We start from the raw sequence: 15,637 nt of genomic DNA on the forward strand, positions 1-15,637 counted from the left end.
ATATATATATATATATATACTTTGGTGAAGTTATATCTTATAGGCTCCACCTAACTTGGTTTACCATGAGCCATTGATTACTCGGTCAAACCATATTCAATGGGTCATATGGTTGAATATATTGGCATTTACATATTAAATCATTTAAATGATCGAATGAAACATTTGAAAGATGAATTAGTTGGCTTCTTAAATACTAATAAATTAAATGTAGAGATTCGAGCGAGACCACTTGACGATAAAGGGAAGAAAAGTTCATTCCGTCCCATTTCAAACCGATAAAAAAATGCTTTAAAAATGATCTATGAATAACTTTTTTAATCTGTCTATTTATTATTACAATGAATAAATAGACGAAAATATATAATTTCCTTTTGTCTCATGACATAACTCATCTCACATGTAAACTGATCGAATCGGATCAAACATTAATGTGATATTTATTTCAAAGTTTGAAAAATATAAATAATTTTGAATTGCACTCCATTCGAATCTAGAATCTAGAATTGAACTAGAGTGTTACATGGTTCAAATTATTCAGACTTTCATTTAAATATATGCTCGAAAAGTTTTTAGAACATATTCGAATGATTTGATCCGAATTTGATAATTCAAATATTAATCAAATATTTTTGAACCAACACTAAATCCTCACCAATAATTTTGATTTGTTTGCACCCCACTTGTTCCCCTCATTTGAGCACATAAATTGACCATGTCATGTTAGTGTTACTAGGTAGGTGTTTGTTTAAAAAATAATTTTAAATAAAATCTATATTAAAATATCTCTGTTACTTTTATTCCTCCTTTTTCATGTTTTAAATATTTGTATATTAAAAAATAATTTTTTAAAAAAATAAAATCCGTCGCATGAATAAAAAGAAATGATTTTAAAGCCGTCGATTAGCAGGCGGGGTCCGCTAACAGCGGACCAGAGGATCCTGCTCGTCGATTAGGGCGAGAAGAGCACAAGAGCTGCAACAGTGAGCTCCGAAGCTGCGCCGAGCCGGCAATGGCTTACAGCTCGCTGACGAGCTGTAAGCAACTCCCTCGATTCCTCTCTTTGTTGGATCGTTCGATTGGAGTTTACTGCCGTCGTCAAAATTTGCTGCAGATCAATGTAGCATTTCAACTTGTCCTCTTTCTGCAATTTTTTATGCCTAAATTTGCAAAACAAGAGCAGCGATCGCAGATTCCCCGAAATCGGGTAGCTAGATTCATATACCCACACCGCGCCGCTGTCGGTCCACTGCTTCTCTGGCACACACATTCACACTTTCTCTCCTGATCCTATCCGTTATTCCCGGGCGGAGGGCTGCGGACGGAGTGCAACTACAAGCCAGGTAGGTTCTGCTAGGCCTTTTTGCGTGTGAGCAATGGGGAGGAGGAGGAGGAGGAGCTCTCGAGAGGGCGTCTGCGCGTTCCTCGCTGCGTTCCTCTTGCTGCAGCTGGGTCTCGCTGCCGCCCAGAATGCCTCGCCTTGGCTGACCTTGAGTGGTACTCTCTCTGTTGTCGATTTTTGGTTTGTAAAGGATGGATTTTTGCGATCTGTTTTTTCCCCCTTTTGAGTTCTCGAATGGGTTTGATTGTAATGCGGGATCTGGGGGGAATTGTTACGCGTCAGGTTTTCCCTAGGATTAAAAAAGATCCATACTTTTGGTTTGGATTTCTTTCTTTGAAAGTCGTTCTAAGTTTTCCTGTCTTCATTTTGGAGCGACACAACTAATAGATTGTCGTTCGGTGGATTATACTAATATTTTTGGTGCTAGCGGAAATACCTACCTTGTCAAGCTGGTGCTATGCGCTTTTGTACATTTGATGCAAGTTCACCTCCAGGTAGCTTCTGTAGCGAGGAATTTAATGATGGTGCAGAAAAAAGGAAACTTGTTCCAGAAAAATTTTGACGCGGCTTTGTGAAATATTTGTTATGATTCTCTACTTATTTATTCCTTCTCTAGTTGCTTTAGTCCATTCCTTCTCTAGTTGCTTAGTCCAAGGTTGCATTTTAAGGGGGAAAAAATTATAAGGTTTTATGTGGTTTTGATTACTCGCTGTACTGCACTATTTATGTTGCACTATTTATGTTGGCTTTGAGCTACAAATATTTGCCCCATGTATATATACCTGATCAGCTTGTGAATAGTTGGAATAGTTTTGCAAATGATGAATGGGTTTGTGTTGGAAGTTTGTCCAGTCGTGCTTGAGAAATGCAATTCAGGAAAACTGAGGATTCTGTTGTTTGGAGGTTGACAAGAGTATGTGTGTCGTGCATGAACAAATTGTTTCATTTGTATGATTTTGCATTTTGGGGCTGTCACAATATTGTTTGGAGATGAAATGCACCATGGTTAACTTCTACTATTCAGATTTCAATGTGAAGTCGAATCGTCTCTCCTGAAAACATAAAATCCTAATCTGGTTATATGTATGACTACTTATCATAACAGCCAATTGACTGTCATGACATAGGCTTCAAATCATAAAACAACAGGAAGAAGTAGTTGTGTGAAATTAAATAAGCTGGCACATGAAAAAGGCGCTGTACAAATCTTGAAGGAGACCGGAAAGTGCCTCTTGTAGATGTGACAATATGAAATGTTTTCTTTATTCTCTTATGAACTAATTTTGGTGGCTAATTGATTTGTTTGACAAGTGTGTGCTAGAGTAATTCTTTTACAATGTTTTCTTCAGTAAGCTCTGTTCTTCCTTAAAATTTACAAAAATTTCAACATTTCAGGTAATGCCCCTGCAATAATAGCTAAAGGAGGTTTTTCTGGATTGTTTCCTGATTCCAGTTCGAATGCCTATACTTTTGTGTCATTTTCCAGTTCTAATGATACAACTCTATGGTGTGATGTGCAATTGACAAAAGATGGCATTGGAATTTGTGTTCCCGACATCAATTTAGACAATTGCACCGATATTGGATTTGTCTATCCTCAAAATAAGACAGCATATGTGGTTAATGGTGTAAACACAACAGGCTGGTTCTCTGTTGACTATAACATGAATGATTTGTCACCAGTATCTTGTAAGTATAAAATCACTTGCTTTTAACATAGGTTATATTATTTATCTAGAAAATAATTCCATACCATTAAAATAAGGTTATTCACTGTCTTTTACTTAAGTAGAATGACTCATAGCATTTTTCTTGTTTATCCACATTGTCTACTAGTGTTGTTTTTTTTTTCTTTTTCAAAACTCCTGGTGTTTTATTTAGGTCGATGATCACTAATCAGATATAAGTACACTTAGGTCCTCTTATTATTCCCTTTTCAATAACAAAAAATATGCTTCCATAGCATTTGCTAGGCATTTTGGGTATGTGATGAAATGGCATATGGTAGCAAATGGAGATCCTTACATTAACTATACTTTAGTGGGAAAAACTTGACACAAAGATAGGCATCGTTTTGCTTATGCAATTTACCTTTGAATTTTGAGACTGATTGATCTGAATGTTTTATTGATGCTGCTCTATAGTTCAATTTGACTGACTGCAGTGGATTCTCACTAACCCTCATTGATTGCATAAACAATATTTAAAAACTATTGGATTAGTTTAGTAACTGGAAGATTACTTTCCTAATATATTTATAATTTCTTCCTGTTAATGAAACCTTAATTGGTATTCAAATTTCAGAGTAGATAGTTGTAGCAATGAATGTTGTCTATATATGCATGTTATTTAAACAAATATGAAGGATACATCTCTTTCCAAGAAAAATGTGAAGGATAATATTCTCATATTTGTTTTCATTTTTGGCAGTAAAGCAACCAATCTATTCTCGAACATTTAGATTCGACAGCCTTGCATTTCCCATTCTTCCCGTTGATCTTTTGGGAACACAAATTAACCACAGTTCCCTTTGGTTAAATGTACAGGTAAACCTATTTATTATTCCATTTGTCATATCTGCACAATTATTTAGCACTTATCATATTATTTATTTGTCATTATCATCGTGCAGCACAATGCTTTCTACATGCAACACAACTTGAGCATGAGAAACTTCCTTCTTTCTGAAGTGAGGCGAATTGTTGTGGACTATGTGTCCTCTCCAGAGGTGGCTTTCCTCAGTGGTATAGCACCAAGACTTCGGAGCACCAAGACAAAGCTCATTTTCCATTTTCTTGACAAAAGCATTCTAGAACCATCTACAAACCAGACATATGGTTTGCTGTTGAGCAATCTCACATTTATTAAGACATTTGCTTCTGGAATTCTTGTCCCAAAGAATTATATTTGGCCAGTTACAACTGACAATTATCTTCTACCTTCCACATCTATTGTTATGGATGCTCATAAAGCTGGGTTGGAAATTTATGCAGCAGATTTTGCAAACGATAACATTTTGAGCTTCAACTATAGTTATGATCCACTAGCTGAATATCTCAGGTTCTTTGATAATAGAGTTTTCTCAGTTGATGGGGTTGTTACTGACTCCCCTATAACTCCATCTGAGGCAATAGGTAAATCTTTCTCTCAGCTTATCACATATCAAATTGTTATTATCTTAACGATATATAAGCCCCTTGTCCTTCAAAATGCAATTTGCACATGTCATGAAACAGTCTTGCTTCTTGCTGTCAAATATTATGAAGGATGGATGGCATGTGCTTTTAGTTTGATCTAATCAGTTTTGTATTTTATTTTAGTAAGGTAAGTTAGCAAACATAAAATTCTAATATGCTACCTGCATATTATGCACATTTGGAATCATGTGTTACTTTGGCTTCTCTCCAGAAGGAACAAATTAAGAACTAAATTGGATATATCTTCTTGCATGCTTTTGATGATTATGCTTGCTTTCTAAACCTATACATTTTGTTATTCTTTCTGTTGACATATTCGTTGACGCTTCCAGGTTGTTTTTCTCAATTAAACCAAAGCAGTGTTGATCATGGTATGCTAACTTTGTCACACTCAGCTTTCAGTACAATTACCACTAATAGTAAATTTTCACAGTTTTTCTTTTACATTTCTGCTTCAGGAAAACCTTTAATCATCTCACATAATGGAGCTAGTGGAGACTATGCAGACTGCACTGACCTGGCTTATCAAAAAGCAATTGACGAAGGAGCAGATGTTATTGATTGTCCTGTTCAAGTAACACAAGATGGTCATCTAATATGCATGAGTTCTGTAGACCTTTTAGATGATACTACAGTCACAAAGTCACAATTCAGCTCTCAATTTTCTAATATTCCTCAACTTAAGAATACTCCTGGTATATTTACTTTCAATCTCACATGGAACCAAATCCAAAAGAATTTGAAGCGTGAGTTCTAATCTCTTCCCTACTCTATTCTTATAGGATGTAACTTGACATTGGAATTTGATAGTTTGACTTTTAGGAAATATATATTTATATTTCCAGTAATTATTGTTACTTCCTACATATATATTGGATGTTTATCAAAATTAATCCAACTGGTTCAAATCTGATTAGTTAGCTTCGCAAGAAGTCAATGGCTTGACAGCATAGATCGCATCTGCTTAAAATTTTCAACAACACCCATGGTTTGAAATCTCCTACCGTGCCAGGTGGCACAATCGAAATGTATCATTTATCGAAATGTATCATTTTGCTAAATTACTAGAATTCGATATTAGTCATCCTATGTAATCTATCCTATGTTGTGTTAATCATATCAATGAGTACCATGTGTTGTTGTCACTTGACATGCTATAAAAGCGTCAAGATGAGCCAAATATTATTTTTTTAAACTTTTATATATAATACATTATCAAAATTGTGTCATTCTAAATGAGACATAAAATGTTAGATATATACTTATGTTCTCTTCTTTTTCACCTTCGTCCTCCTTCCTCCAAATCTTCACTAGCACTGTACATTAAAATATTAGTACGGTACCTAAAAATATCATTTTAGTTAAACTTTGAAACTTCGACACGATTTGAATTTTGAACCTTGATACAACCCTTCCATGAAATTTTTGAACACTTATATCAACAATTGGATATAAAAGAAGGGGAAATAGACATTTATAGAATAGATAAAGTGAGAGAGAGGAAGACAAGATATTTTATCCAAATAAGATGCATTAAAAATGAATATAATAGAAAGAGCGATGGAAGAGGTTTCATCAACTTTTTAATGAGGTTTAGGTAACCAACTTAACTTTAGGGCAAAGGAATAAAATTTTAATTTTTATCATAAAATTCAAACTTCAGAAGTAAAATAAGTTTTAAATGGGATGCAAAATAGAAAAATAGTTGGACCATATAATATTCCTATAGAGGTATAAAAGTTTCTAAAAAATAAGATATTGAATGACGTAAAGAGTTATTCAACCTAATATTAAAAATAAAGAAAATGTACTAGTGGATGACAAGTACGCTAGTTTCCTTATATAAGAATAAAAGAGACGTATGAAATTGTGTAAATTATAGAGATATTAAATTAATGAGTCATGCCATGAAATTTTGAGAAAGAATAATAGAAAAAAAGACTAAGGAAGGATCCCACGGTGATCGAAAATTAATTTGGATTCATGCCCGGAAGGTCGACAATATAAGCTATACATATTCTTAGGCAACTAATTGAAACGTATCGAAAACAGAAGCAAGATTTACATGTGGTATTCTTTGACCTAGAAAAAATTTATGATAGAATCCCAAGGAAAATTATATGGAGATGTCTAGAAAAAAGAGGTTTTAGTGTAACGTATATTAAATTAGTGAAGTATACGTATGAGGATTAATTGAAGCGTTTCCTATAAAAATATTGGGATCTATCGTGCCAAAGACGCGGAAACGCAGCGGAAAAAATACTAGATCCTCTTATCCAGCAGATCCATACGAAGGGAAGAAACATTTTCTATTCATAATCTATACTAAGCTACATGATAGGATTATACCTTTGTTGCGTCCCCTTCGCAATCCCGACAGCAACCTTTCTTCGGTGCAGATCTCAACACGTTCAAGCGTCCGCGCCTCTACGGTATCCACACGAACAAGCTTTGTCTTTGCTTGTTTCGCAAACAAAGCAAGATGGAGAAGAAATCACAAGGTTGTGCTAGCAACCACAATGGTGATTTCGGTCAAGAAGAGGAAGGAGGAAGAAGAAGAATGCCAAGGGTCTCAACACCTGTTCATCATCTCAAAATTATCATCCAAATGATATTTATAACCATCCCATGGTATACCAAGAGTCTCCACCCTTTCATCTTCTAGTCTAATGGCTCAAAATCAACCATTCAATCTAATGGTTCAATTTTGACCATTCAACTTCCTTGGTGAACTCAAGTTCACCCAATGAGTCCAACCCATTGATCCTCAAGCAACTCGACTCAATCCAATAATTGGATCCCTTTGAGTCTAACTCAATGAGTCAAATTCGGATTACACTTAATTCATTGATTCATCACATGAACCCATCTCCATATCAACTTGTTCTTTATGTGTAACCCTATAGGTTCTCGTAACGTTGGCAATATACCCAAATCATCATTTGCGATATATAAACAATGAGTGACATCTAGCAAGGCATCATTGCTACCCAAGTGACGAGAAAGTTGAGATCCGACCTAACCTGTCCATGGCTATCATCATGTATGACTTGGTCTCTCTATCCTTGATATCTAGATTGATCAATGAGGCATAGACCGTGTCATCCTCTTATCAATCTTTGTGTTTCTTGATCTCCAAGTAGACACACTTAATCAAATAAGCTCAATATCTCATATTGACTTATTTACGCATGACCATGCTTTCTTGTGTCCTACTAATCAAGGGGCCCACAGATATCACTTCCGTCATATGGAAGGGATAGATCCCATCTACATCACTCACATCCCTCCGCATAATTTATTGCATATCTAGTGATCGACTTTATAGTCCACCTGTTACGGGTGACGTTTGACGATACCAAAGTATACAACTCCTTATGTAGGGAACCGTAGTGACTTCAGGTCTAAGGACTATTCATACCAATAGTCACATGAGAATGTTTATGACACTCATACGACGATCCATGAAACATTCTTATGACGGGTCATTCAGTATATATTCTCTAATATATACCCATGTGTCAACCTGATATCTCATATCCATGACTTGTGAGATCAAGTCATCCGTTGACCTACATGCTAGTCTCAACACATTAATATTGTCCTTGTATATTAATGCTCGACTAGGAATAGTTAAGAGTAGTGTTCTCTACAATATCTCACTATCAATTCAACCAATTGATATATTGTAGATAAGAACTTACTACCCAAGGATATTATTATACTTATTCAATTGGCACTGAACTGAAATAAATATAATAACCAAAATGTTTGCCTTTTATTAATAGTGATATATGATACAAAATGTGCCCTTTACAATCATTTCATAATTGGTACTAGGGCTAATACTAACAACAAATAGGGCTACATTAAGGATCAACTCAAAGTCCTATCTTTGTACACTAATCATGGATGAAGTGACACATCCAAGACACGGAATCGTGGTGCATGTTGTTTGTAGATATTATTTTGGTAGTTGAGACACGTGAAAGAATAAATGCTAAACTCAAATTTTGGTAGAAAACATTGGAAGTGAAAGATTTTAGGCTTAGTAAAGTAAAGACAAAATATATATGAAATTTAAGTTTAATAATATTAGACGTAATGAGACAATTGTTAAAATAGGAGATGAAGTGTTATCTTTAGCTAAAGCTTTAAGAATTTATGATCATTTTTACAAAAGGATGAAGGATTGAGAGAGATGTCTTATATAGAATTTAAGCAGGATGATTGAAATCGAGGATAGCGTAAGGTGTTTAATGTGATTGTAAAGTACTTTTATAACTTAAAGGGATGTTCTACAAAATGACGATTAGACCTGTTATATTATATAAAATTAAATGTTGGGCTATGATTCAAGCACATGAGCAAAAGATGAGAGTTGCGTATATGAGGATATTAAGGTAAATGTGCAGATATACGAGGATGAACAAAATAAGAAATGAGAATATTGGTTGCATCTGTCCAAGGCAAACTCCGGGAGATACGCTTAAGATGGTACAGGCATGCATTTAGACTACTAATAAATATTTCTGTTAGGTTATGTAAAATTATAACAAATATGCAAATCAAATGAGGCAGAGGACAAAATAAACTTAGTTAACAATAATAAAATAAGATAAACTTTATTTAAATATAAATGATCATATAATAGAGGATAGAGCCCAATGACCTAGAAGGATCCATATAGTCAACCCTATCTAGTGGGATAATTGGTTGTCGTTATTGTTGTATACAACCCCTCAATTGTCTAGCCACCTTTATTAGATGATCGTCATCAATGACTTTATTTGTCATTAAGGTATCCTTTTGGGTAAGGTAGACGAGCCCCTTTCAGTACACTTATAACTGACTTAGTATGTTAGTTATCAACTTAATATTGTTTGTCATTAAGTCACTTATTTGGATCTTTCGATAAAATTTATCCCTTTATCTAAGATATTTAAGGTTGAAGCAAGAGTTGCCACTTTTAGCACCCAGGTGTTTATGGTTAATCAACGTCTTCATTATATAATGATCTTCAATTCGAAACTGGACCACGTCAAATTTTGAAGCCTTGGAACTCAGAGAGGAGAAAAAATAGCTTAAGATGAGAATTCACATTCTCTAAGTGATTTGGACAGGAGAGAAAATTATTTATAGGAGTGAAGAGAGTTTCAAAAATGCATTTTTTGAATAGTTAGACCCTTTTTGCATAAAAGAAATTAATTAATTGGCAATGTGCCTTTTCAGTAGTCATGTGTGTGGATTTGAATTTGCTGAACATGTGAGCTATGCCTTGTGTTCGGCTCCTTCGGTCACTTCACTTCCCAATTGGTCGTTGTTATCCCATCCAGGAGACTGCCTCAACTTTTCGAGGGACACAATTTGCATGTTGTGGTTTTCAAATCCATTCAGTTGCAAGGGGCAACTGTGTGATGATGTGAAAACACATTTTTTGAGGTGACATGCAGTGGGATGCGGAAAGCAAGAGGTGAATGATTGTATGCAACAATGGGAATGAAATTCAAGCAACCACATTGCAGCAAAGTGTGGGTACATTAAGGAGCCATGCATGAGAAATTCAACATGCAAATTGAGGTGCCCTAATCATGTATTATGTGTGATATGCCATCTCTAAATGTTGCAATAAGCACGAGAAATGAGGAATTAATTAAGATTACTTCCTAGTTAATTTAGGATCTAATTAAATTTGTGTTTCTGATTGCAGCTTAATTCTGGGCGATCTCATTTTCCCAACCAATAGTGCACTTTTAATTGGTCCCACAAGAGCTGACAATTGCCCATACTCAAGTTAGCGTTTGTACATTTACATATATGGACCATGCTCATCTATGATCCAAGGCTTTGGTTAGATCAAATTGGACCAACTCTATCACTAGAATAGTTTTTCGATATTAATTTCTCATTCCAAATTTAATTTACAAAGGATAACCTTCTTGTGAAATAACTACGCATATCCTTTTTCCACAAATCAGGACTTTAAGTTTATTGGTCTTTGACTTATCAAGATACCTTCAAGTATTGCTTGAAGTTCATTAATCATAAGACATCTTTTGAATCAATGGGTTACCGTGAAGTATTTATTTAAGAAGGTTATAAAGCATCAGACATTTTAGGCACATTTTCGGCTGATAGTGATATGTGAATTTGTTTTAACTAATCAACTAGTTTTGAAAGGACAAGACAAAATTGAAACCAATGCAAAGTCAAATTTCTCAATAAGTTTGCTGGGATCTCGAAGCTTCTCTGTCTAGGAGCAAATCCACTTATGCTGCTGAAACTGAACATAGAACAAAAAGTGAGGCAATAGGAAATACAATATCATCACAAGAAAAGGAGACACATGCACATAGTCTGCAAAAGTCTGCACTTCTATGGCTAAAATGGAAGTATCTATTACTTAAGACACACTGCTAGGGCATCCGTAAGGCATTTTTACCCTTTCTTTCATAGACCTTAAAGTTACAGCATATATAGTCCATGAGATCCACAAAGCATCAAATGTAACATAGACTCAATTGTTTGTAACAACTGTGATACCTCTGATGCCAACTGAGACTTGGTTAGGTCTACACTTCATAATGTTTGTTAGGCAACATATATATTCTGAACTTTTGGTTGACACAGTATCTGCTTGACACCATTCTCCATAGCCAGCTGATCAGTTTGGCATATTATCAGCTGATTTAGTAGGTTGAACTCCAAGATAAATCTGCATGCCAAAACATCTTGGACATGCCTGAACCCTCAACAAGAGCACTGCCCTATCACCCTAGGTGAACTCACCAGGGGGCTTGACTCCTATACTCGACATAGCACAACTCCTTCAACAGCCATATCTCTATAAGGATGAGATATATTGCTCCTTACACACACTAACATAGTAATAATTTAACAACACCACGGTAGGCGTGCAATTTCACATTACTGGGTGACTGTGTGAAGGTGATCTTGATGGAAAGCATGAAGGTTAGACAACTCTCACTGGTGGTGGTTGGGGAGGATTTTCAACAGTTTGTTTGGTGAACTGTTGTTCTGAATGTGGTTGCATCAACTCTTCCTCCTTTTCTTCTTCCTTTTGTCTCTCTTTTCTTCATCCTCCTATCCTTCTCATTCCTCTTCCTCGCACCATGGTTGACATGTGTCAAGATATATCATATGCAATACATGTGAGCATCAATACGGAGTTGGTTCCATCAACGATTGAAATTGGTTTCAAACCAATAGTTAAAAAAACCTTAATAGGTTTCATATGGGATATCAAAGTTTTTTTTCTTGAATTCATCCATCATTGTTGACTTAATTGAAGCTCCAATGGTACACATTAAATGCAAAATACATTTCATGAAGATTCTAAAAAATTGAGTAGACATATGCTAACCTGACCTGAGTTAACTTATGAGTTTCCACATAAATTCATGTAAGTGGGTGGAGCCTTGTGAATTTCTGTGTAGTATTCTGTTTATAAGATCATTAGCCAAGACTTCGTGCGATTATGTTATGAATGACTGGCTTAATTTGAGTTCATGCTTGGCTCAGGTAATCCTTTCAAACCATACAATCAAACATAAAGCCATAACTATGACTATGCTATAATTCACTGCAGTAGTTCTTTTCAGTATATTGAACCATGTGATGTGCATGGTGGACCCAAATTTGCACCTTAGGGGTGCAACCATGTTATAAGTAATACATTAAAGGGCAATGATGATAGTCCTTAATGGATACAAATATTATATAACTTTCCCAAAATTTGAAGGGGTGCTGGGTCAAAACTACCACCCTTAGTTCACCATATCATCCCTAGATCTTGGATCCTCTGAAGAGTAAATACTTGGATGGATACTAAGATCAAAGGGAAAGTTTGATGACTGAAATTAAGGAGCAGGTATAAACTTTTAAGTCAATGTGAATTTTGGCAAAATAGTTGATTATCTATGAGTAGGCCTGAAAAATCTGTCCCTCAATTTTTCATTTTCAGATTGAGCAACAACGTGGTATGACATTGGGAAGAAGTAAAAGCTTCGAACATAACAAAATGGAAATATAATCTCATATTTTAATCTTAGAGATGGAGAAGTTTTGAATTTGATGAAGTGCTTTTGTCAGTCCAAACGGTATCATCTCATGAATTACAAATTCCAATTTTTTTTTTTATTTTTTTATTTTATCCCATCTGAGAATCCACCCTATAGTTCTAAAACTCTATAAAAGCTACCCTCAGTTGCATTATTGTAGATTGGCTGCATATTAGTTCAATTTCTGTTGTTTCCCCCTGAAATTGCTTACTTATGACTTCAAACATGTCAACATTGATGTCAAAGGCACTGAAGATTTCCAAAAACACATTCCCTAAGGTTCTCTTGCAAAATATTGGGTTGGAAAACTTTTAAAGTAGCAAAATCAGTCGGCAAAGTTTCTTGATTTTCTTTATTCTTTAAAATCATATGTTTGATCATTGTTCTGTGATTTCTGATTTTGTTTTCATATCAATCTTGTAAATCCTTGTGTCCAATGGCCTGGTTACGCTCCCTTTGAACATGTTTTCTCACACCTCAATAATTATAATTCTGAGTTCCTATTCTAAAATTGTTTGGCTGTCAAGTTTCAAGAAATTAGATTCCCCTGCAACTTTCCATAGACTTCGATATGAGAAAAATAATCAATGTGATATTTGATAATTATTCTACTACTGGCAGCATAATCAATGAGCTCCCCTGAGAGGATATGCCTTACCATTCAAGCAAAGACATTTTCTAGTTATACTAAATTTGGCTTATATTTATGCAGCTATTAAAAGTTTACTATAACCAAAAGGCATGCAAGGTCCCCAGGAATGCTTCCAAATTCCTTGTCTTTTTTGTTTCTTTTTTCCTATGTTTACGTTTGATTTTAGCAAGGCTAGTATGGTTCCTTTGATCTTAGTTCAATTGTTCTTTGACTGCACTTACATTATTTTTAATCAACATACAACAATGGCACACTGGACTCCTCTCCTGACAGTATAATGTGGATAATATATATTTTTACATGTTGCAGCAATAATTTCACAGCCATTCTCATCATATGGTATGGTGCGGAATCCGCGATACAAAAATAGTGGATCTTTCTTGTCATTAGCTGATTTTCTAACATTTGCAAGAGACAAGCCTTTATCTGGGGTCTTAATCTTGATAGAGGTGAGTGCTGAAAAATCACAGATATGTTCCAGAAAGCATTTTTCTAATATCTGAATGTATGGCACAGAATTACATTACAGATTTCGTAGTCTTCAATTTTCAATCCTTCACAATAACAATTCGGAAACAAGTATGCTTTCTAGGACCCAAGCATTAACTAGACACTTGCTTTCCTTTGTACAGCATGCTGCTTTTATGGCTCAGCGATTAAGTTTTAGTGTGGTAGATTCAGTCATTGCTGCCCTAAATGATGCGGGTTATAACAAGACTACTTTAGATGTCATGATTCAGTCATCTGACAGTGCTGTTCTAGTGAGATTCAAGCAGCTAACAAATTATAAGCTTGTCTATCAAATCGAAAAGTCCATTCGTGACGCCGTCAATTCCTCAGTAGCGGACATCAGGACATTTGCCAATGCTGTTGCCCTCGACAAGCAATCTATATATCCTTCGACCCTGCTGTTCACCACAGGTGAAACTGGTCTGGTTTCTCAGTTTCAGGCTGCAGGCCTCGATGTGTACGCTTATGTGCTTTGTAATGAGTTTGTATCGCAACCATGGGACTTCCTCTCAGATGCAACTGTGGAGATTAATGCATATGTTGTTGGAGCTGGAGTGGATGGGATAATTACGGACTTCCCAGGGACAGCTCGTCGATACAAAAGTATGGTTCCTGTATTCTCTAGTCTCAACCATATTCATTCCTTGGTCTTTACCAATGGTGTTATATATAGAACGATATAGTAATAGCTGCAAAATATCTCTTTGCATGATTTAGTCTCTAGTTTTGACCTCTCACTTCAATCACTATAATCGAATGGTTTATAGTAAAGGCAGTCAGAATTATCTCTAAGTTGGTTTCGTGTCTCTTATTTCTCTACATTTTTATAGCTTGTTAAACATCGCCAAACAATCTAAACAGATTGAAGTTCTATAAGAAGATTTAATGTGCAGATTCATGATTTGATACTAATGGCAACACATTCTTCAGGGAATTCCTGCAGGAACTTGGGAAGTAATGCACCAAACTACATGCAACCTATTCAAGCTGGCCAACTCTTAACGCTAATGACTCCAAGCTCGTTGCCGCCAGCATTATCGCCAATTCCACCGTTGACAGTGTCTGACGTGGTAGAGCCACCTTTGCCTTCTGCTTCAAGATCTGTCGCTCCTGGTGCATCACCTTCATCCCTGAACCCTTCGAGCGGGCAGCGCAACGGAGTATCATTGTCTGTTTCCCTGTTGATGGCCTGTGGGTTTCTGCTTGTCTGAAAAATTTGTAGAGGCTGACATCGGAGATACTGATATGATCCTTTGGTTTCTCTTTCAATTTATTTTTTGTTAGATTATCTGATTTCTGGATTCATCAGCTTTCTGCTGTTCATTCTACTCCACTGTAATCTATTGGTGTGATACAAGACAAGTGGGAGCTAAAGTACTGGTTAGTGGTGTTCTTGTTCTTTCTACGAAATTTTTTGCTTGTCTAGTAAAGTCAACTCCTAAATTTTATTTTGATCGACCTTTATTGACTTGTACTCTAAGTCGGTTTCGCTGAAGTTCACTTTTCGACTACTAATTATCATGCCAAGGAATTTAGACCTTTGGGAGAACTTCTTTAGGGATGTTTTAAAATTATCTACTTGTGATTTTAAATTTTTGTTATTATCTTTTTCTTTTCAACTCATTTTGATGGCATTTGTCACAAAAAAAAAAAAAAAAAAAAAAAAAGGAAAGGAACTAATATGAGTTTTTAGTTCTTTTAATTTTTCGTCTAAGATTTTTTTTTTTTTTATCTTTAGGGGCCTAATTTGACATGAAAATAGTCCTATCAACAAAATTTAACTAAATTTGTGCTTCATTCCAGGATGATCCTCAAAGCTAAAATAGTCGGGGTCTTTAGACTAGCCTGGTGCCTC

General features: G+C 35.5%; 1 protein-coding gene across 1 annotated transcript; it reads left to right on the forward strand.

The window, feature by feature from the left end:
• The first annotated feature begins 1,090 nt into the window (after nt 1-1,090).
• Nucleotides 1,091-15,185, forward strand: LOC122031849 (glycerophosphodiester phosphodiesterase GDPDL4-like). The gene is made up of 9 exons (XM_042591034.1): nt 1,091-1,497; nt 2,738-3,031; nt 3,773-3,888; nt 3,975-4,476; nt 4,872-4,910; nt 4,998-5,285; nt 13,582-13,721; nt 13,905-14,385; nt 14,713-15,185. Exons 1-9 carry the CDS (start codon nt 1,377-1,379, stop codon nt 14,991-14,993), a joined length of 2,262 nt encoding a protein of 753 aa, XP_042446968.1. The 5' UTR covers nt 1,091-1,376; the 3' UTR covers nt 14,994-15,185.
• Nucleotides 15,186-15,637: the final 452 nt, after the last annotated feature.

This window comes from Zingiber officinale, chromosome 11A (assembly GCF_018446385.1).
Source record: "Zingiber officinale cultivar Zhangliang chromosome 11A, Zo_v1.1, whole genome shotgun sequence".
NCBI lineage: Eukaryota > Viridiplantae > Streptophyta > Magnoliopsida > Zingiberales > Zingiberaceae > Zingiber > Zingiber officinale.

Coding starts and splice junctions, on each gene's coding strand:
- LOC122031849 (XM_042591034.1), top strand. CDS start 1,377: ATGGGGAGGAGGAGGAGGAGGAGCTCTCGAGAGGGCGTCTGCGCGTTC. Junction 3,889..3,974: donor CCCTTTGGTTAAATGTACAG/GTAAACCTATTT, acceptor ATCATCGTGCAG/CACAATGCTTTCTACATGCA. Junction 14,386..14,712: donor GACAGCTCGTCGATACAAAA/GTATGGTTCCTG, acceptor CACATTCTTCAG/GGAATTCCTGCAGGAACTTG.